This window comes from Diachasmimorpha longicaudata, chromosome 4 (genome assembly GCF_034640455.1).
Source record: "Diachasmimorpha longicaudata isolate KC_UGA_2023 chromosome 4, iyDiaLong2, whole genome shotgun sequence".
NCBI lineage: Eukaryota > Metazoa > Arthropoda > Insecta > Hymenoptera > Braconidae > Diachasmimorpha > Diachasmimorpha longicaudata.
Genome location: NC_087228.1, coordinates 8770246 through 8793607, shown reverse-complemented (window position 1 = coordinate 8793607; position 23362 = coordinate 8770246). Strand labels below are relative to the sequence as shown.

General features: G+C 41.0%; 1 protein-coding gene across 38 annotated transcripts in view; it reads right to left on the bottom strand.

Moving 5' to 3' along the window:
• Positions 1-215: 215 nt before the first annotated feature.
• Positions 216-23362, bottom strand: part of LOC135161682 (microtubule-actin cross-linking factor 1) — a 140841-nt gene continuing 117694 nt past the window's right edge. For 15 of the 38 annotated variants that reach the window (XM_064119472.1, XM_064119470.1, XM_064119474.1 and 12 more), the window contains 20 exons: positions 21794-21940; positions 19639-21526; positions 19162-19451; positions 17512-19033; positions 17267-17436; positions 13529-17172; positions 13414-13425; positions 10368-12740; positions 10059-10115; positions 9802-9843; positions 9321-9398; positions 8356-8875; positions 8150-8267; positions 5893-6038; positions 3831-3990; positions 3353-3659; positions 2999-3064; positions 2679-2798; positions 2189-2248; positions 216-2008 (listed from right to left, as the gene is read on the bottom strand). In XM_064119472.1, coding sequence (XP_063975542.1) covers positions 1846-2008; positions 2189-2248; positions 2679-2798; positions 2999-3064; positions 3353-3659; positions 3831-3990; positions 5893-6038; positions 8150-8267; positions 8356-8875; positions 9321-9398; positions 9802-9843; positions 10059-10115; positions 10368-12740; positions 13414-13425; positions 13529-17172; positions 17267-17436; positions 17512-19033; positions 19162-19451; positions 19639-21526; positions 21794-21940 — 11883 coding nt within the window. In that variant the 3' untranslated portion in view covers positions 216-1845. The other 23 variants (XM_064119503.1, XM_064119505.1, XM_064119469.1 and 20 more) reach the window with 17 other exon arrangements.

Sequence of the window (23362 nt, the reverse complement as noted above, 5' to 3'; positions counted from 1 at the left end):
GATAGAGAGATCGCCACTTACAAATATTCTGCAAGCATTGTAAGTTGCGGCCTGTGTGCTGCAGTTAGAACCCGCAGGCCACAGGGTATTTGTCTGTAACGACCTTTGGTGTCACATCTATAGATGAAAAAATTCAACGAGACTCTCGGTACTCGTGACAACTAAAAAGTGAAAAAGGAACAGGCAAATCGGTAAATAAGCCATGATCATAGACCTTCTTTAAATATATATCTACATATATATTTTTCACAGCGTTATTAGCGACAATACAGAATTTCACATTAAGGCAGAATGAAATTTCTCATATAAATCGTTAATACATTAATCGTATTAGAAACTGATATTAGAAAATGGTAGTTTATTGTTAATCGCTTTCTTTTTCAATATAAAAGAATTGGAATTGAGGGCCTTTTTTGTAGAATTATCTCAAACACCCACACTTTTTTTTTAGAATATTTCACTTATCTATTGCGTTAATCTTACTTTCAGATCCTCAGAAACAATAAATGAAGAAAGAATATAATGATGTTCACATGCACTGAAAATTAAGGGCTAATGTTCGTTTGCATTCATTACCTGCGCCTTATGAACATTCAGGCTTACTTTGATTTTCATTCACTTAATGCTTTCCTTGTTTTTACAATTTTTTATGCTAGCTACTCCTTTAATACCATGTTTCCATCATTGGAGCAAGAGAATCAACCAATATTTACACAATATATTCCCATGCTCATAATTAATAATCAAATTATGCATTTGTTGAATAAAGCAAAAGTAATTTAAATGTATAAATAACAAAAAGCATCATGATGCACTGTTGCAAAGAAAAAAGTCAATGGAAAACAATATTATTCTGATAAACTACAAAACACTCACATAGACTATTCAACTTCTACTTTAGGATGATCAATTTTATCATTTATTATCATTTATTACAGTTTATAAAAACGATCAATATCTATTCCCTAAATCGATGAAATTATATTAGTTTCAACTTTAATTCATCATCTGTCGTTTTATTTGATCAAATAAAGTGTTTTAGCATTATCATCTCATTTCAATATATTAAAAAAATTTTAACAACGACCAATGTCATGTTCCAATGAATATCGATTGCTCTGTACCGAATTCGTAATTGATCTTATTTTTGTTACCCCCGAACCATCACAGAGACTCGATATTCATGAAAAATCACATCAATCCTTTCAACTATTTAATCTTTTATGTTTTAGTCGAATCCTTATAATTAAATCTTCTGATTAAAAACTTCATACGATATTACCAATGTCTCAGGAATTGTTCTCTTCTCTGATACTACTATTTTTATATTTCTTTCAACTCATTGATGATCAATTAAACGCAATAGCATTTCAAAAATTGCTGTAATTTTTTCGTAGACATCTCCATGCTGATACATGACATATTATTACTTTTTTTCTTTAAGAACACTTTACTTCTTTGATAATTGACCAGTGGCCAATAAATGACTCGTATTTTACAGGGCTTAAGCTAGGAAAAAGAGATTTTTTTTTCTCTTTAGTAATTAAGAAAAGAAAAAATTAAAACGACGGAGACTCGATAATGATATTGAATTCACACATGTGAATTTTTCATAGATACTTTTTCTTCGTGTAAATTAACTCATTTATATCAATCATTTTGTCTATTTTTTATAGACAATTCTAACAGTTATGCTCATCAGCACTGCGCAAACATTTTTTATAGAATTTTTTTTTTTAATATTTTTCTTGTTTGAAAATACAAATAGCCGTAAGAAAGCTCGTATGAAGTATGCATTTTTCGTTATTAGTTATTATAAGTCTGTTATTTGAATATTTTATTCAATTACAATCTAAATGGTGCTCTCTGCTCGATGGGCGTGGGTTTTGCTCCTTTTCGGGAGCTCAGTGGAGTAGACACTGATGTGTCCGACGCCCCTGATGGCTTTCTCGATAATTTCGAGCCCGGCGGTAGTGGCGTTGTCGAGCCACTCGACGGTGTTCTTGTTCTGAGGGATTGATAATATAAATTTAGATTGCTATTGGGAGACTTTGGGGGTGGCGAAGCGACAACGTGAAAACACGAGATTCTGATACACACGCAGCGGGGGAGAGAAGAATTATGATGCTACTGTCGATAGGGAGGAGTGATAATTAAGCAGATTTAGTGAGGAGTTTGAGCCAGTTACCTAGCTTGCTTTACAGCTGATGATGTGTTAGTTGCTGAACTGGTATTGACCGAAGAGCCCCTAGCGTTAATTATAAGATACAGAAACATGAGTTTTGAGGTGATGATTCGTCCACAGAACGAAATAAAATTTATTCTTTTCAATTATTAACAACAGTTTAAAATTGTTTCTTTGTCTGATCTCTTCAAACATTAAATATCTTGACAAATTTGATTTTTCTTCTCAGTGATGAATTATGAGTGATATCTAGATATCACGTCATCTTCCTTTTTTTATCCAATTTTCTGACCAATTATTTTTGTAATAAAATACTGTAATTTATTGAAATTAAAATTCTCACTTAAATGAACCGATAAAAAATATTCTCAAAACAATCTATCAGTGTATATTCGACCATGCGTAATCAAACCAAAAAAAAAACTAAAATCATTGAAAACACGAACCAAAGAACAATTACACACTAAAACAATGCACGGATATCAGGCATTACCCAGTGGAGTCAGTTGATATTGTTGAGTGGTTGCTTTGCGTAGAATAAGTTGAGAAATTACTCGTTGTCGATTGGGGAGATTTAATATCCGGTCCAACGTACACGGGTATCCGAGAACCACTAAACCATCACCATACCAGTATGATTAATAATCAAACCCAGAGTTAATGATGAATATGAAAAATCAAACGGTTGTTAGTATATTTTCAAGCATTTTGGTTAAATTCTTCAATCTTGATAAGCATCCCAACCCATTATCATTTAATTATTGCAGCCCAATATCGTCCACAGGGACTGATAAAGTATTATTTTTGCTTTACCTATACGGTGTTCCGACACCAGACAGAGTTGGAATGCTCGATGGTCGGTATAGATTTGAACTCATTCTAAAAATAATTGTTACCACTATGAATTAGTATCTGCAATTTAATATGCTGTGATTTTAATTGATTAAACTGCATTGATTACAATTTTAATTGATCATTACTGCTGTATAAAGAGCCTCAACAATTACTGTTCAGTAATTCAGATGTTAATGATTATAAAAACAATGTGATTGTAAATAATTTAGGGTTTATGCAACTAGATGCTGTGCAACTGAAATGCAAATTCTGGGTATTTGGATTGAAAATAAAGATGAATGAAACCATTATCTATCAGCAATGTCAACGTACCTTGATGGCACTCCACTCGCGGGGCTCATCAGCCCTGTTGGGGTGCGTGAACGTGATGATGATCCGTTGACAGGAGCACCCAGTTTCCTGCCGGAAACGCTATTGTGACGACTTGATGTCGGTGTGTTGCCAGTTGTTCCTACACTTCTTCGGGGAATACGACTCGGTGTGCCAGACTCGTCGGTACTATCCAGGGACTGGGTTGAGCCGTAGCGACTTGGTGGCTTACTACCTGTCCTTGATGCTGGCCTGCTACTAGGTCGACTCGCTGGACGAGACGCTGGACGACTGGACGGACGACTGCCTCCTGAAATTAATTTAAAGTCACAACTTAAGAATGTTTATGAAGAGATAAATAATTTTTTGTATGCAAAAAAGTTCCTTCAATATTTCAAAAATAATTAACTGAAGTAATAAATCTTCCAGATAATTTCAACAAAAACATTTTATCAGGATTCTTTTTTAATTAAACAAATACCTGGCGTGACACCACTCCTGTAAGGGGTGCTTGTCTTCCTCGATGGTAATCTGAAAGAGCTCTCGTTATCGCTGAGGCTGTCTGGTGTTCCTGCACTCAAGGAAGTACGTGAGGCACGTGTCTGGCCCATGGGAACGCTCCTGGCGCTACGCTCTCGCACCTAAAGGATCATAAATTTTCCCTCAGTCTCTGCACCTCATGATTCACTGTCTTAGGGTAATGTGAGGTTATCAATGAGTCGAGCAACATCCAAACAGTAAAAGTGAGGTATTACTATCGGTAGTGTGGGGAGATGACTTACATTGATGAATGCAAAATTAGAAATGTTCACAAGAATTTTTAACTCCATTTCTAAATTGTTTTCATCGATAATAAAACGTTTGTATACATACCCACAGCTCCTACTAACGAATTTACAGGTTTCCTAATGATAACTAATTGTAATAAGCAAAATGGTACAAGATTTTCACTCTTCCATTCATCAATATTTCCATTTTCTCAACCATTCTGTCTTTATCATTTTTGTTCATAACGATTTCACAGACAAATCTGTCTACAAAACATGCAAACTTACCAAGATAAGTTGGGAAAGATACAGTAGCTTATGGTGATTCGAAGTATCTCCAATAACGTCGATAATATAATTAATGGTTCAACATATGTAAAGATTCCAAACTATTCTCTCTAACTCGATATTATCTCGATTTAATTCAGTGCAAATCGGCGATTCTCATGCACACAATAAAATTATTCTTTAAGAATTAAAGGGATAAAGAATTCCGAGGCATTAAAATGCATTCAAATACGAACTAATGAAAACTATAATCGAAATATTTCTAATTAATTATTGGGAATAAATTCAATGCGATGAGTTGAAGGTTTTTTGAAGATACTTTCGGCATTCGGTGCATATCTAGCAAGGGCAATCCCAAACAATATTTCTTACCGTAAAATAAATAATAATAATTCATAAATCGTGAAGTGGCTTCTGTGAAATATTTCAGAATTTAGTGGAGGCAGTGGAATTAAATTTTTTTGTAAAAAAATTCTCTGTCTTGTCTTAATTTTGAGATATTCGTCAGAGGCAATATTGGCAGTAATTAATGGAGAATAATTCGCAGGTCGCATGCATTAGACAACATCTAGATTAAAATAATCCAGGCAAAACTAAAATTTCACCAGTGAAAACAAAATCACAATGATAATTAACACGATTTCACCAAGAAAATCAATCAGAAAATTGAAGAGATAATTTTGTTATTTACCCAGTGGTAAGAGGGGGCGTGCATGTGAAGAGGATACGAGCACGGAAGGTCCTCCTTTTGCCTCAAACTCTCAAATATCGGCATCAGCTGGTTCATAAACTCCTCCGCTACACCAAATGATCAATCAAACTGAATTTATTCCTCTTATTTCACCACACCTCTCAATTCTTCATAAAGAATTTTATTCAACTGAAAATAAATCATTAAAACGCCTATCCCATCGATCTAGTGTCCCTAACAATCCCGAGAGGGGTCGAAATCACATCTCCTGAGGTTCATTTTCACAATCCTTTCTACCTATTCCTCGAATAAATCATCCTTACCAATCCAACTAATCCCAGTATACGATACACAGATTACAATACCATCGAGATGTAGAGTCTCAGAGAAGATAAGCATGTCCTTCCAGAGTCAGCTACTTATTCATAAGAATCATGCTTCATGCCAATCGTTGGAAAAATTCGGCTACGTACCGAAGGGTGAAAGCGTTTGAACGCTTTTTTGGAGTTGCTCGTGAGTGATTGCGTGTGCTTATTAATTATTGTGTGGATGCAAGGCGAGTGTGTGAAAGAGGCTCTAGGCCCCCGCGGATTCGATTGAGACTAGATAAATTTCGGTAAAAATCCAATAGAAGTTTTCAAACAAAATTTCTTAGATTTTTCTCTGAAATTTTTTTCGCTCACGTCTTTGTTCAACTCTCGGTCCACGAGGGTCTGGGGCTAAATGATGGCTTCAACAAGACACGATTTGGCAATCATATCTCGAAGGGTCATGGTACCTATGGCATTTGATGTTACCTTAGTTATTGGACCAGCTGAAGACAATGGTGTGCGTTGTAATGTCGATGTTGGACTTGGTTTTGATCTAAACGCTGTCATTGTCTGGCTGACACCATCCGCCAATATGAATTGTTCCCGCAGCTCAATATTCGTTCGTCCTTTGGCTACAGTGTGTTGGCGTGCACGTAGTTCAGTTAATTCAATTTTTAGTTATTGAAGGGAAAGAGGTAGGGGTGGGGGGAGAGGCCAGGGGAGATTATGTGCAGATGTATGAGACAGAGACAGAGACAGATCAGAGCGAAATGGAGAGAAATGAGTTGTTACAGATGAGATTTTATTAATGAGATTGAGTGAATGAATTTAATAGTTGACGAAAATTCAGAAATCATGCGAAAAAGAAATCAGATAATTCAAGAAAATTCAGTTTCAGAGGGTTGAAGCAAGTTTGTGTGTATTTGTGTGAGAAAAAAAAAAGAAAAAGATAATGATAAATTAGAAATAATGAGACAAATAAAAACAGTGTCATTATTATGAAGTTTTAAATAATACTTCACATCAGTGTTTTTTTCATCATTTTCCTGTTTATCAGTATTTCTTTGAATGAAATGGAAATTAATTGAAGTCCTTGTCATTTCAATCCATCACTTCAATTATTTTTCAAAACCACACAATTGTGTGAGAAAAACTAAAGAAGAAGAAAATGATAAATGACGAGAAATAAGAGATAAATAAAAAATAGTGTAATCGTGGGGTTGAATAAAACTTCACACCAGTGGTTTTTCATTATTTCCCAGATTGTTTCCTTACTTTGAAGAAACACCGCCGTATTTAACTGAATAAAACATGAATGACTTCAAGTTCTTACGATTTTGGCCAACCATTCAGCCTCGAAATAATTATTTCTTCAAAATAAGAAAACCATCGTGGCTTCATTACGAATGAAATTAAAAATAATATCGTTCGCCACGATTGGTTATAAAAATTATCCACGAAAACGCCAACACCATGCTAAAATACTCAATAAACACATAAAATCAAAACAACTCAGTACACCTCGAATAACCATACCATTTGACGAACCAAAACCAGATTTTTCGTATCTCAAGCTTAAATAAAGACTTAACTATCTGTGAAAGAAACCCTTTCACACTTGATCTCACGAACCAATAAATAATAATGATCAACACAATGAGAAAAAAAAAATCAGAAATTTCTTGAACCAATTGAATAATAATTACAGAATGTCAATTTTCATGCGACACAGATGAATGATATTAATTCATGGTCTATACTTTATAGTTTATCTACAAAATTTAACAAAAATACTACAAATTATCAAACAAAATCACTATATATTTACATGAAAATTAAATTCCTCTAATTGACTATAACTATGTGTCTACAGTAATGGTAATAAAGTATAGACGATGAATCGACATGATCGTGCAATGAGGCCTCACCGAGCGGACACCAACCCTCGTGTTGTTCCGGCTTGTTAGGGTCCGGTATTGGCATTAGAAAGACTTGAGGAATGATGGATAATGTTAATTCACTATTAATTTCTTCAAATAAATTTCGTTATTACTCATGCATCATTGAAACATTCTTCCCAATGTTCAATTACATGAATAATTAATCGGAATCAATTCTGATAAGATAGATAATCCTGACGGCCCTTTTTGTTACAACAAAAGTGATAAAAATGAATCACTAATGAGCAATCAACTAAGCAAAGCCAAGAATACACACACCCCCTTAACAGTTTCACACGTTAGATCATTGAATAGTGGCGATTCATTCGTTTCTTATGGTTTAATTAATCAATAATGTTTTTAACTGTTCTTGTTACCTCAGGAGTTGAGATCGCGTTGGATTATTATTATTATTATTAATATTATTATTATATTATTATTATTAATATTATTATTATTCATCGTAAGAACCCCGTGCATTTAATCACTTGCTCAGTCGTTAGACACTCCTAATTGATGCCTTCTGTACAGTTATTTCATTCGTTAAATTATTATTAATTAATTTGTTTGGACTGTCGATGGGTTAGAATTATAGGAAAATTAATTCCATGAGCAGGGTTCAATCAACTCTGAATTGATAATTCTCTGGTTGAAAAGTTGATGAGTCGAGTAAAATTGAGGAAATCATTTTGTATGAATTCTAAAATAAGTTCCTAAGGAATTGCAATATTCATTTTTTTACGAGATCAATGGTTCTATCTTAATTTTAGAATTCGTGATTTTATTAATCGAAAGAAACTTACCGCGACATGGATCGTTCTTCACCAGGAATTCGTCGAGAGCGACCCATCCACCTCCAACTCGAACCATTACGGTGGAGCGAAGGATGCGGACCAGACGTAATTTTTGACTGTCTCCGAACTGAAAATAGAATTGAAAATAATTATGAAGAGTTCAGGAAATTTGTGGGGACAATTCCTATCCATAATTTTTCATCAATTCAACTCACTCTATATTTTCCTTCACCAACTTGGAAGACCCTGAACTTCTGTCTGCAAGTACACAGCATGACAAGCCTCTTAACCTCATCATGGATCTTATCAGTGTCATTGTAAGTCTTTCTTTCCTCCCAATCAGGTCGCAAAGCAGCAATGAATTCCTTCCAATCAATGAGTCCCTCGCCATGCCTATCAAACAGATCAGCCACGGCATTCATCTCCAACCTCGACGTATCGAATTTCGTATTCATAATGCCATTTATGAAGTCGTCTCTGGGTATGAGACCGTCATTGTTCTTGTCCATCTTTCTGAAGAGATCCGTCAGTCTTGATTTTTTGTGATTCATGAACTTGAGGAATCTCTTGCGCCACTCCTCCCAGCTGAAGTTCTTCACTCTATCGAGTTCGTCTATGTAATTGAGTTTGTCTTGGAGACGACGCTGTCTCTCCCATGCCATCATCCAGACGTTTCTCCAGCGGTCCCACAGGAGCTTCACACGAGGATTGCGGAACTCTGGCTCGGCCCCTTTGCTACTCAACCCCATCAAGTGAAATTAATTAATATGGATTGATAATCAATCAATAATTATCCGGCATTATTTTCTACGGTTTAATAAATCAAATTTTATGAATTAATTATAAGAAAATTGAATCGATGAGTTTGATCGGTTGTTAATATTTATAATGTTCAAACATTATTGAATAGCTAATTGTTAAGAGTCAAAAATTTAAATTTCCTACTGCGGTATTCAATAAACGTGTCGTCATCTATTCTCAATGTCCAAATTGTTATTCATTTTGGCTCTTCAACTGGAGATATCTTTCCAAGCAACAGAGATTCACCCACGCTGGACCCAACAACATACCACCCTCAACCATAATGTTAATCAAGTTCATCTCACACATTTTTTACAACCATTTAAGTATGAACGTCGATAGGATAGTTAGTAAATAAATTGAAATAGCAGAAACGAACCTTCCTTTGGGTGGGAAGCGCGGACCAATGTGTGGCAGATTAGGATCTGGTGTCCTCTCACGACCTGGACTGGCTCGGCTAAACAGGAACATGCGTCAAATCACTCATAACACTCTACTTGAACTATTTAAATCGGTATCGAGCAATGTAATACTTTATTTTAAACATTATCACATATTTTCAACTGTATTATTTGTATTTCTGTATTGTGTACCGAAACCGTTGCCTTCAACATAATGATCATCGTTTGTAAATAGATGAAAGAAAAAATTTCTGTAAATTCTGAAAATTTTTAAATCCATAAATGGTTCAAAAGAAATCTAAATAATGTGTGATGTATTAGGAAGCATGCCAGTGAAAAAAAACGAACACAAAAGGCAAAACAAAATAAAGTGTAATGAACTGTTCTGGTGCAGAGTCTATGTACAAAAAAATGTTGGAGTGAACACAAATAATGGAGATGATGAATGAGCAAGCATACCTTCCACGTCTAGACTGCAGGAGGTCTCGGCTGCCTTTGAAGCTGGAGAAATAAAAGGAAACGAAATGGAAATGAATTAAGAGTGGGAAAACCTCATAAAATCACAAATAAAAAACACTAGTGTTAACTAGATCCTTCCTAACAGTGTACTTAGTTGTCTTAAATAATCGAACTGCTGGGAATGAATTCAAAGAACTTTGTTCGTAAAAAAATGTAAAAGTAAAATATGAAGACAAAAAAAAATGACTGAGACAAACCTCTGCTTGCGAAGTGGCTGATCGTCATCGGTGTCTTGATATAGACCGTCCTTACTACTTCATTGTTAACAAACAATCGCAACATGCAAACAAACAAATGATTTACAAACAGTGCAGAGTGATAAAAAATTTAAAAAAAGTGAAGCAGAAAAAAAAATGTGATGCGCTCAAATGAAAAGAATTCTTTACTACCAGAACATCTGATATCGATTGAAGAATAAACATAAAAGATGGAGTGTGCATTTAAACAACAGATAATGAAGAAAACGATGTCTTTTTAAAATCATCAAGCAAAAAATGAATACATACACAGATCCGGACAGTTTTGATTTGGACATTTTCCTGGGATCTTTGACAGATTTGATCTGCCTGGCTTTACAGACACTGTCCACTTCATTCTGCCTGCGACTCGTATTCTCCATGAACTCCCTATGATCAGCAATGAGAATCTCCAAGCTGGGACGATCGTCAGGGAGTTCCTCAGACTCCAGAGTAATCAAGGTGTGAGTAAGACCATCCAGCCAAGCTAACAGCTCTTCCAGAAGATTATCAAGATCCTGTAGTCCTTGCATATGGCTTTCGAGCCTCTGGTGTCTCTGATGTGCCCAAGTAGCAACCTCATCCCATCTGGACTGAATAATGGTGATCCAGTGTTTGATGACAGCTGCGCCATCAGGATGAGATTTACCGAGAATGGTGTGAGCAAGCTCAAGAGTACGATCCTTCTCGACCTCCTTCTGCTGCAGTTCCCTGAGGAACTTGTCGTGCTCCATCAGTTGATTTCGGCTCTCCTGTTCATCCTCAGGTAGCTGTCCAGCAAATCTGAGCTTCATCTCAGCATCACTGAGCCACTCCAGAAGCACATGAACAGCTTTGTGAAGTCTCTCAGCATCTCTCAGTGCCTCCTCTAGTCGCGATGTTTTATTAGCAGACAATCTGTTAACAGTATTCCAGAGTGAATTAACATCACTCAGTTGTGATCTAATTGTCGAAGCATCTTCAATAGTAGCTTTCGACTCCAGCTCCCTTCCAGTTCTGATGACAGACTCCATCTGGCTGGCACGTGATTCCAAATCCCTCTCGAATGATCTGTGCTGTTCACACAGATTGGTGACAGTGTCAAGATCGCCGTGAAGTGGTCCAGGATTAGCCAGCATTTTTTCAGTCTTCTGAAGCCAGTCCAGGAGCGCCTGAATGGCGTCCTTGAACTGTCCAGAGAACAGTAGAGCCTCCTCTAGCTTTCTCTGCCTGTCCACACTCTTTCCACAGACAGTAGTCCACTTGCTCTTGAGCTCAGATAACAGTTCCTTCAAAGCTGGCTCATCAGACTTGGGTGCCTTGTCCTTCAGTGTCTTTCCAGACTTCATGGTGTTGTCGTAGGTTCCCTGCTTGGCACTGAGAGCCTTCTGCACCTCACGATGTTTATTCAGCCTGAACTTAATTTTCTCGGGATCGTTGCCACCAACTCCTTCAGATGCCATCTCATCAAGGGTTATCTCAGTCTCGTCAAGCCAATTCATCAGGTGAGACCAGGCATCGTGGAACTCTCTAGCCTCCTTGTAACCATGATCCAGAGCTCTCGTTCTCTCTGCTGATTTGGATACCACTCTCTCCCACCTGTGTTGAACAGAAACCAGGAGATTCTTTATGAGAATAACATCCTGCTTCTGAGAGAAGTACTTCAACTGGGTTCCCTTCTTATCAAGATTGAGCATCGTTTCCCGGTGAACACCCACGTCCTTCTGGAAGAGCTTGTGCTCCTCTATCTGACCTAAGATAGTCTCCATTACCCGGGAGACAGGCTTGAGGTTGGTTAGGACTTTCTCAGCATTTGTTAACCAATCGACGAATGCTTGGAGTGCATCGTGGAACTCTGTCGCCTCCCTCAGGGCGATTTCAAGTTTAATCTTCTTATCGCTAGCTCTAGCAGTCACACTGTCCCACCTCTGCTTCAGCGTCCTCAAGTTGTGGTTGAGGGAGCTAGCACTCGAGGCATTAGCTCTCTTCAGGTACTCCTGGCCCTGCTGAAGCACAGTCTCTACTTTGGGTCTGTTCATCTCGAGCTCGTTGTACACCTCCATAAACCTCTCCAGTTGTTCTGATGCTGTCTCAGGAAGGCCACCAACTGGCCTTGATGCCACTATCATGTTATCGACTTCTCCTAGCCAGGAGAGGAGGTCTTGAATCTCTGCTGTGAAGGTCTGGGCCTCTCTTAGGGCGTCCTCAAGCTCTCGTTGACGATCTGCAGCTCTCTGGAGCAGGTCTCTCCATCTTCTGTTTAATGTTCCTAGCTTCTCAGCTGTTGTCGATGCCTCAGCTGTGCCTTTTCCATCCTCGATTAACTGTCTTCCAGCATCGTTCAGGGTATCCACACTCGTCTGGTGCGCTTGGATATCATTCACTAGAACCTTCAGCTTGGCTAATTCCACCTCGATCACTTGAGGATCACCGGCTACAGGCTTGAGGTCATCCAGTGTGTGATCTGTTCTGTCTATCCATACGAGCAGTTCGTCGAGGGCGTGTTGGAATTGTCCGAGGCGCAGGAGGGCGTTCTCTAGGAGACGCTGACGCTCCACAACTCCACGAAGGAGTCCATCCCATCGACGATTAACTGCTCCCAAGGGCTCTTTTATTGCTGCTGCCTGCTCAGAAGTTGTTCTCTCGGTCAACTCCGCTGCTTGTCTGGAGAGAAAAATTATCGTTAGGGGCTTCCCAGGTGGGTAATGCAGTATTAGGTGAGTTATCACACCTACAATCTCAAATATAAGTACTACATTCAACGGTTTTATCATCAATGTTTATGCCAGATAGAAGCGCGAAGACTGTTTGCAGTTAATTGTAGGAATAAACAATAAATAAAAGTAAACAAATTGCGGCTGCGAGCGAGCGAAAATGACTACTTGCGACTTTTGTAACGCGTTCATAACTCAAAAATGCGGAAAATCATGTTACGAGTTATTGATATTTTAAATTGTCGATAGTATTCATCTTATCTAACTCTGCTGATAGAATGGATTTATCCCGTCTTGATTGGGAAAATACCGAGACCTTGCTCTCCATCAAAGCTACATTCGCCTTTCGCACATTAAATTCACGTGTGAAGGGGTAATTCAACAAGTCAATTGTTATCCAAGTGTCTTGCACTCATTTTCATACCCCCTCCAACAATTGAATCTATGTAACGGTAACATTTCCATGCGCGCTTCATTACTCTTGACATCCACTGCAATACCATGTTAAAGTATATCCTCATTTTCCATCATCTAATACATCTTTCTCGTCCAAAACATTAAAAATTGTACACTTTGATAAGCCATGCTCTAACTACAGCGACAACACTGAGAAGTTGACTTGCCTCGTCAGACTCCTACGATTTTCCGGTATCCGAAAAATAAACATATCATTAATAACGTATCCTTGAAAAAGAACTAGAGACCCTCAATAATCATCATCGAATTGAGATTCCTCACCTGTTCAAAGCCTCCACCTTCACCATATGCGGATCGACTTCAGCCTTGAAGTTTGTCAGTTGTCGAATCTGCTTCTTGACTTCATCGATGTCACTGCCAAGAGGTCCCATGTCGGCGAACTTGTCCTCTGCTTCTTGGAGGAACTCAAGAAGATTCTGGAGAGTCTCGTGGAACTCCATGGCTTTCTCCATGGCATCGATCAGGTTCTCCTCACGTCTGGCATAGAGTGCAGTGACATTATCCCAGGCCTGATCCAAATCCTCCATGTGTTTCCTTACTTCAGGCTTATCGGGCTCTCCACAGAGACCCATGAGCTCCTGGCCAGACTGTCTGACTTGCTCGACATCAGGCTTAGTCTGATCAATCTCTTGTCTGATCTCCTGGAGTGCCACTTGCTGCTGTTGAATAGCAGCTGGTTGGGCAGCTGGTGGTGCCTGTCCAGCAAGGGCATCCTGAAGTTCTCGAAGCGTTGACATGACACCAGTTAACTCAGACCAGAATTTCTCAGCAACAGCTAGAGTATCGTCGAGTGTCTGGCCACGATCAGTCGTAGCTCTCTGAACTTCAGCCCACAATTTATTTAGCTTATCCAGTTTCCGCTTGATGTCCTTAACTGCAGGATCAGCACGATTGCCAGCTTTATTGATGACATCATCAGCAGCTTTCTTGACAGCTGCATAAGCCTCGTTTCTTTGGGCTAAATCATCAGCGAGAGCTGCATTCTCCTCCATCTGGTCCCTGAGACGTGGGGGATGAGCACTGATTGGTTCTGCTCCATTGACCTGGTCAGCAGTTGAACCCAGTGCACGCAGCATTCCCTCGAGTTTATCAGAGAACTGAGAGGATTCTTGGAGTGCCTGCTCAAGGGTTTGTTGACGGGCCCTGAGTTCAGCCCTCAGTGCTGCATAACGAGCGTTATCAGCATCGAGAATGTCCTGCACCTTTGCACCCTCTTCATCATTGCAAAGTCTGATCAGTGCCTCTCCAGTTTTATTCAACTTCTCTATCAATGGTTTGTGCTCATTGATGCTCTGAATTAGAAGCTCGTTCTTGTCCTGTTGAGCTGCAATCAGATCTGGTCTCAGGGCAGGCATTGGCAGCATCGACACTTGATGTTCCACTTCCTCCAACCAGCTGACTAAACCAGCGTGAGTGTCTCTTAGATGTTCAGCCAACGGCAGGGCCTGCTCTAAGGCACCAAGACGATCAGTTGACAGTCCAGATACCGTCTCCATGGTCTCACGGAGGTCCTCCATCTTTTCTCGAATGGTGGACGTGTCCTCATGATGAGTATTCTCACGAATCACTTTTTTAGCTGTTGATATGACATCACGAACTCGTCCTTTCTGACTGGATATATCATCATTGAGGGCCTTGTGCTCCTTCAGCTGGACCCTAATGATTTCTGGTTCACTGCTGGGAGGCTCTGCTTCACGAAGCTGAGTGTCCACCTCTCTGAACCACTCGAGGAGTTCGTCAATGTCTCCAATCACCTCCAAGGACCGTTGTTTACTCAGTTGGATCCTTTCGGCTTTCCTCTGAATCTGTTCAGCAATGGCATCGAACCGCCTGTTGTCTCGTGTCACTAAACCTTCAATGGTAGCAGCACCCTCTCCAGGTGATATCTGGCACAGCTGAGGTCCAACGGTGTTGATTTTATCTAGAACTGGCCTGTACTCAGATATCTCCATCTCCAGACGAATAATCTCCTCCTCTCGAGGTTCTGCTGACTGCAGGGCGCTCTCTGCCCCTTGCATCCAATCCATCAGCCTGTTGTGATTATCATGGAATTGTTGGACGAGGGGAAGAGCCTCCTGGGCGTGTTTAAGAAGGTCTGATCCTCGAGTCACCAAATCGTTGAATCTCCTCTGCAGGGAGTCAAGTTTATCCTTCAACTGGAGTGCCTCATCACTGGAGATATGCTTCATGAGTTCGAGACCAGAGTCTGTTGTGCTATCGACTTCAGTCTGACGTGAGGAAACCTCCTCCGTCAGATCAGCCAGGTCCTCCATCTGCTGCAATAATTTCTCAGTGTGAACTGCAAGAACTCTGTACTTGGACAATCGCTTCTCCATGCTCTCCATCCAAGCCTGGAGGTCCTGGTACGACAGGACTAGGTGACGAAGACCCTGTCTCGACCTTTGCAGAAGATTTCCAAGGGCCTCTGATCTCTCAACCAGGCTTGCATACCTATCAGTGGCATCCTGAAGTTTGTCAGCAAGGAGAGAAGCTTCGTCCTCTCCCACCAGACTCATCAGTTGGCTGGCCACCTCCGTCAGTTCACTGAAGTACGGTTTCTTTGAGAGAATATCGTCATGGAGACGATCGTGTTCAGCCACTCTCTGTTGAATCTTCTCCTCGTCAGTTGGTACCAGCTCCATATCCTTTACCTTCTTCTCAGTTTTGTCTAGCCAGATTGCAAGAGGCATGAGCTTCTCCTGGAACTCCTTAGCGACTGCCATCGCTTGCTCCAGAGCGTCCATTCTCTCAGCTGCACCCTCTGTTAGAGCATCAAACCTTCCAACCAAATCCGTAAGCTGTTTCTCAATTGCCTTGCGCTCCTTGGGATCTGTTCCAGCTGCCACCTCCTGTCCCATGTTGTACAGAGACGACATTGAGTTCTGACGATCCATCAACATCTTTTTCAGGAACTTCTGCTCCTGCAGCTGTGCCTTTACCACTTTGTAGTCTGATGATGGCGGTTTCTGATTAGCTACCATTTCCTCGGTATCGGCCAGCCACTTTTCCAGGCCATCAAGAGCTTCCTGGAATTTTCCGGACTGCAGAAGACCAACGTCCAGACGACGATCACGCTCGTTCAACCTCTCCTTCAGATCATTCCACTTCTCGTTCATCTTGTCGAGATCTTTCTCGATTCCACTCGTGTTTACGTCCCTTCCAGCGCTTTGGATCAGATTTTGACCCGAGTGGTTGCAATCGTCAACAGCGCGAGCTATTGGCTCGATCTTGGTGGCTTTCAGGGTCCTGAAGTCCTCTTGTTGAGCTTTGATGGAGTCAATGTCCGTACCAATGGGCTTAAACCTTCGGATTTGATCGCTCGCCTCGTTGATATCATCCAGTACGTCACCGTGAAGGTGGTAGAACTCCTGAAGTTTGTTCAATGTTGCTGCTAACTCCTGAGCCCTGTTACGTGATCGTTCGTCGAGCCTTCCAAGCTGTCTCTTCAGGTTGTCCACTTGGTCCCTGGTAGCCACAGCATCAGCTGCGAATCCAGAGTCCACAAGGTTCTCACTAGTGTTCACCAGCACTGCAATCTCATCTGAAGCTCGATTTATTTTGTGAATGAGCTTTCCCACTTCTTCAATTTGGGATCGAACGATTTTTATGTCACGTCCAGGGGCTTTCATAGTGTCCAATTCATTTTCTAGAGCTGAGAGATCGTAGGTCAGTCCCTTAATCTGATCGTTGAACTGGGCAACTGCTGTAGCTGCACTCTGGAGATCGTTGCAACGGTCATCGAGCTTCCCTTGGAGATCGTTAATTCGATCGGCTAGATTTTCTACCTCGTCCTGAAGATGAGTTGCATCTACCCCTTGCTCTCGAGCGCGATTCGCCAGGTCGTGGGCCTGCTGTTTGACAGCTTGTAGGGGCTTCTTCAGAGCTGTCGTCTCTTCTCTGAGGTTCTAAAGGATTGGCAATGAGGGGGCATAAGTTATTGAATTGCTAATGTTGCGAGGCAAACTGTGAAGGGCTTATGGATTTTACTACTTAACGTACCTTAATTCTGTCAAGAAGTTTTGGATCTTTGGATGCACCTCCAAGAGCATCATGTGAAGCCAATTTATCTTCACAACGCTGCACACCATGCTGGAGATCACGTAGATTTTCATTGAAATCAGACAAATGACGGGCTGTGTCTTCAAGTGATTGAGTGCGTTCCAAAAGGTCTGCAACAATGCAAAGAAAATTAAACACCTCCTTTAATGAACAAAAATGAATTCTAAAGACAACCATCAACCCACCATTATTCAGCTTGTCCCACCTTGTCCTCATAGCACTCAGTTCATTCTTGACAACATCCTTATCAATGTCGCAAGCGCTGAGGAATGTCTCCCCCAGCATCTTATTATTCTCAAACTCTCCAGAACGCTTCCAAACCTCGTTTCTGAATGACGACAGTTCCTTGAGTTGCCTCTCAATGTCTTTACGTTTGAAGGACGCAGGCTTCAAACTGTCAAGTTTGTCCTCAGCCTGCCTCAACCAGGGGAGGAATGAGTCCTGAGCTCTATAGTACTTTTTGCAATGTTCAGCACAAGTCTGCAGTTTAGTATGTCTGTCCAGGGTGTCCTTCTTCAGTCGATCCCACTGGCTCTGCATCTTATCAAGATCCCTCTGCAGAGTTCGGTTCTCTGTCTTGGGGGACCTCATGAGAATGTCTCTGCCCTTGTTCAGCAGCATGATTACCTCATGCTCCTTGCCCATGACATTTCTGTAAATCGGTTCGTGGTGGTCAAGTTGCTGCTGAAGAATCTCCCTGTCAGCAGACACCAGAAGCTTCTCAGACATGTTACCAAGTTCATCAGCAAGCCAACCAAGAGTCTTGCTGCAAGATGCCTCAAATTGTCTTCCATCACGAAGACTTCCCTCAAGCTCGGCCTTCCTGTGATCCAACTTCTTCTGCAAGTTGGTGTACAGCTTTCCAACAGCTGCCAATTTCCCCTGAATCTCGGACTTCGATGCAGGATCACTCAATACTTCGCATAATTGTGCACCAGCAGCTTCAGCATCGGCAAGCAGTGGCCTCTGGCCCTCCAGTTGACGTTCTAAATTCTCAATCTTCCTTAATTGCTCCTCAGGATCTTTGTCCAATGGTAAATCATCGAGATTGTCTGAAATTGCTTGTAGAGCATCGCGAAGACGATTGAGACTCGCGTCGAACTCTCTGCTGGTATCGACAGCATCGCCAAGACTCTGGGCACGATCGTCCAGACGTCCGACCTGATCGTGCCAGCGTTGGAGGATATTGCTGAGTTTCGTACGGATCTTGTGGCCATCAACAGAGTCACTGGGCAGTCGTCCACACACGCTCTCCCCGACTTGGACCAGGTGATCCAATTGAGGCTGTTGAGTTCTAAACTCTTCACGAAGAACCTGGACCTGCTGTACTTGACTAGCGACCATCCTTGGATCTGACGAAATAGGCCCGAGGGCGCCCAACATTCTCTCCTTAGCTCCCAACCAAGAGTTCAGGCTCTCGTAGCCATCGTGGAACTCCTTGATGTCCTCCAAGAACCTGACTCGATCTTTGCAACGATCTGAAATTGATTTCCAACGGCTTGCAACGTCCTCCAGTTCGTCATTGAGCCTGTCTGCTCCCTCTGCGTCCTTCTTACGACGGACAATGTCTCGAACGTGGGTCTTTGTGCTGTCGAGGAGGGACTGCTTCTCGTACATCTCTTCAACGATTATTTTTATCTGCTTGACAGTTTTATCTGCTTCTTCTTTTGTGGAGGGAATGGCTTCCTTGGGAAGTTGGCGTTCAATCTGAAAAGTGAATGGAGTTGGGAAAACCGATTAAGTGCAATAATTCTTTTCACACCGCTACAATAAACTTGAAATAAATAGAACAATAAATAAGTAAAGAGAATCTGTGGAGGAAATGTGTCTCATACCTTATCCAAAAATTGGAACAGAGTTTTCAAATTATCCAGCAATTTTCTGATCTCATCCTTGATATTATCCAACTCTGACTGACGATCAGATAGCCTGACTCCCAGCAGCCCATATCGATTATTAATCTCAGACAACTGCTGTTGAACCGCCGACAACTCCTCAAGATGGAAGCCATCCTGGCTGGATCGCCTGCTGCTGAATCCACTGCTACCACCTGGGGATACTGGACTTTGAACCGCGTACGACTTAGTGGGGGAAGGTGAACGACCGTCTTGTGAGGTTCGGCGGACTACAAAAAAAATTGACAAAAAAAATGATGTGCTGAAAGTGGTAAAGCAATGTCCAGTCTGTCATGGAGGCATTGATGAAATGTTTGTATGATGAATTGAAAATGAACTGTGGCGAACAGTATAACAACTAATGGGGATTATGACGTGTGCGCCAAATAATTGAACCTTGTGATATTCTATACATACGTGGGCTGGTGATGGTGGTCCTCTTGGTGGGACTAGCACTACCACGACGTCTGGGTGGGCTGTCTCCACGTTCCTTCAGCAGGCTATCGTACACGATCCCTAGATCATTGACCTTATCAATTGTGTTGCCATAGTCCCTGTACTCCTTCTGAATGGGTTTGAGTTCATCAGTCTGAGTCTTCAGCTTATCAAGGTCAACAGCCACCGGTTGTAGTCTCGTTACTCTGTTCTCAGTCCTGGTCAGCCAGTCGAGCACCTGATCGCGCAGTTTCTCGTAAGCTCCCAGCTGTTCAGCTCTAGATTTGCTGAGACGTTGTTTCTCATCAAGTAGATTATTGAGCTCCCTCCACTGTGTCTCAACGGCCTTGATCTTGTCACGAATATGCGCGGCATCAGTGATGTCCTTTTTACCGACCAGATTCTTTCCGTTTCGAATGAGATCCTCGAAATTGCCGCGTTGATCCTCACGTTTGTCCACCAACTGTGCCATTTTGCTCTCATACTCGCTGACATCGAGTTTGGAGAGCTCCCTGGACTCCAGAATTTCAATCATGTGTGAATACCAAGTGTCGAACTGTGAAGTCTCCCTGAAGAAGTCGTGAAGTGCCTGTGCTATTTCCTCCAAAAATTCTCCCCTACGCAATGACTTGTCCATCAGCTTCTCGTAACGGCTCTGAACGTCCTTCAGTTTGCCCTCGATTCTCTTGGCAACACGTGCATTGCTGGAATTGATCAACAAGTCCTGAGCAGAGGCTGATATGGCCTCCACACTGGGACGATGACTGTCCAGGTCAGACTGCAGCATTCGCTGTTCTCGCTGCTGCTCCTCAAGGCGATCTTTATTGAGACTCGCTGGACGCTGCATGTTCTTGAATTGGCTCTCAACATTATTCAGCCAAGTTACAAGGCTGTCTAGGGCATCCTGAACTCCTTGGCTCTGCACCAAAGCTGTATCCAGCTCCTGGCACTTCTCAGCGAGGGCATTGGAGAGCTGTCTGTACTTGTCCTCCAGAATCCTGACGGGTTCTTCAAGCAGACTGGCTTCACTCGGCGTCAGTTGTCCATCCAACGACCTCAGGAGGCTGTCAAGGCTTGACTTAGCGTTGTCAATTAGCCGAGCATTCGCCAGCAGCTCGTTATTGAGGGCCTTAGCGGTTGACAGTTGCTCCTCAACCTGCTTTGGCTCAGCAGCAACTGGCTCTGCAATGACTCTGAGCACCCTAGGCTCAACCTCCTTCAACCACTCCTTAGCCTTCTCCAACGAGTCGTGATAGTCACGCTGTCGTCCACCAACACCTGATAATCGGTCAGAAAGATTGGTGGCACGGGAGAGGAGATCCTTGTACTGCGCTGTGACGATAGTGACTTCGTTACGAACTGGTGAGTCTTGGCTTGCTGTTGGCTCTTTGTGAGAGAGACGTTGAGGAAGACTTGTTCTGAAGTCGTTCAGCACCTGGAGATATTCCCTGCTCTCGTCCACGAATTTCTGAGCTGCCATCGTAATGAAACGAAGATCAGCTTGGTGAGCAATCACATCGCTGATGAAGTCTCTAGTGGTATCGGTGCTCGAGCTCAGTCTGTTCAGGTCGGAGAGGGAGCGCTCCTTGTCTTCTAGGACTCGGCGAGCCTTGTCCAACCAGGAGGAGAAAGAGGAAATCTCATTCTTGAATTTGGTCAATTCGTCTCGGGCGCCTGCCAATCGACGGAGCAGTCGCTCTGTGCGATCTGCTGCACGATCGTAACGAGTCTTTAGGGATCTACCGTTCTTTTCAAGGGTCGCAACCTCGTCACTCGATAGTACATCACTTCCGGTTATCACCACCTGGCGGATTTGGTCCAGAACGGAGGAGACTGGACGATTGTGGCCTTCTATGTCTTCCTTTATTTGCTGTTGATAGGCGAAAAATAAATTACGCTGGGTTAGAACATTCTGGCCAATTTTTTGACCGAGTATTTAGAAATTTTCATCGGGTTTAAAATGGATTTTCGAGAAAGTTGGAGTTACCCGAATGATTTGACTGATTTGAAAATCCCAAAGATGCTGTAGAGACATCAATGGCAATAAAGATTGAATTATTTCATGAGAAGTCACCAATGCAAGTAATTAGATATTAAATAGCTGTAATCTTCATGTTTCCTGAGTTCGCCCACTTACCTTCATGATGTTTATCTGATTCCTAAGATCTTCAATGTCTTCCCTGACAACATCCTGATGTGCGAGTTTGTCCTCAACATCAGATATCCATTGCAATAGTTTTATAAGTGTTTCATCGCACACCTTATACTTCTCCTTAACCGCTTGCTACAGAAATTAGGATAGAAAGAGCGTTAATCACTGAAGACAATTAGTCAAAGATTCTCATTGGTTCGTAGAAACTATCGCCATCTCACCAAAGGCAATTTTTCTACGAATTAAAAATTTCATGAGCCTATGGCACAATTCATACATGCAAGCGCAAACACACAAATAAATCATACATGTAGATTTACAAAGTAAATTACAATAGTACAGTATTTTCGGGTAGCTTTAATTTATCTGCAAGAGCTGCATACTTCCACGTTCTCAGTATATTCATTAATGCAGTATGAAAGCAACTGAGAATATCTCACCACGTGGTGCATCTGGCGAGACATTCTTGGATATATTTCAAGCAAATAAATTAAAACGCACAATCATGACAGTGTAATTACTATGAAATAATGCATTGATATGAAATGTATTCGGACTAAATTTTAAAAAACGACAAAATTATCATAAATAGAGATGACAATAGAGTAGTAAATACCTGGAAACAGTAATAGAAACACAAGTATTATAATAAAATTAAAAATAAATAAATTACAAAGTAATTGATCACATGTTAATAATTAAACATTAGAAACTATTTTACAGTTCACGTCATTAAGAACTTTTCACTTGATTTGAAACACTTTAAGTCAAATCTATCACAATGTTTGAATAATGAAGAACAAATAGAACATAAAATCTCAGGATATTAAACTTATTCCCTGAATGAAGATGCTTGATACTAACTTGGCCTTCATCAACTTGTAAATAGTCAAGATAATATAAAAGAAACTACTTAATAAATTATTCAAGCTATAAGAAAAAAAAACATTACAAAGGGCAGAGGGAACATTCTCAATAATTACAAAATAATTAAACGTAATTTAACTAAATACCAGATGTAATGTGAAAAGGCCGAATTAGCGTTGCTGATGCGATAAATCATAATATTTCATCTCTGAATGAATGAATTCACGAAGCGATGGAGGATTTTGTTGTTATGATACATGATGATGTGGCCCATTGAGTCGACTTGTCAATTCGCCAACAACCGTGTAGACAATGGTCATTGATTTATAATGGTTAGTGTCCAGGTCCATGTGAAATTGTGGGTGACAGGGGGAAGGGGGGTGGGGCTATTTTATAAGGAATATAAATAATTTACATTCAAGTCCCCACAGTGAAATGATCAACAAGCACAGGGATTTAAGTTTTACGTCAAAATGGATTTACACTAACAAAACAACAAGAAAACGATTAACAAGAAGCTTTCAAACCATATTTCGTCACATGGGATATGGTCATCGGAGGGGCTTGGGGCGGGGTAGAATGGGGCATAATGGCAATTTTTTTTACTGTTGAAAAAAATGTAATTTCATAAAAATCTCAGTCAACTTCGAAAGTCTCTTGCTCGATGAAACGATTGAAATTAGAAAT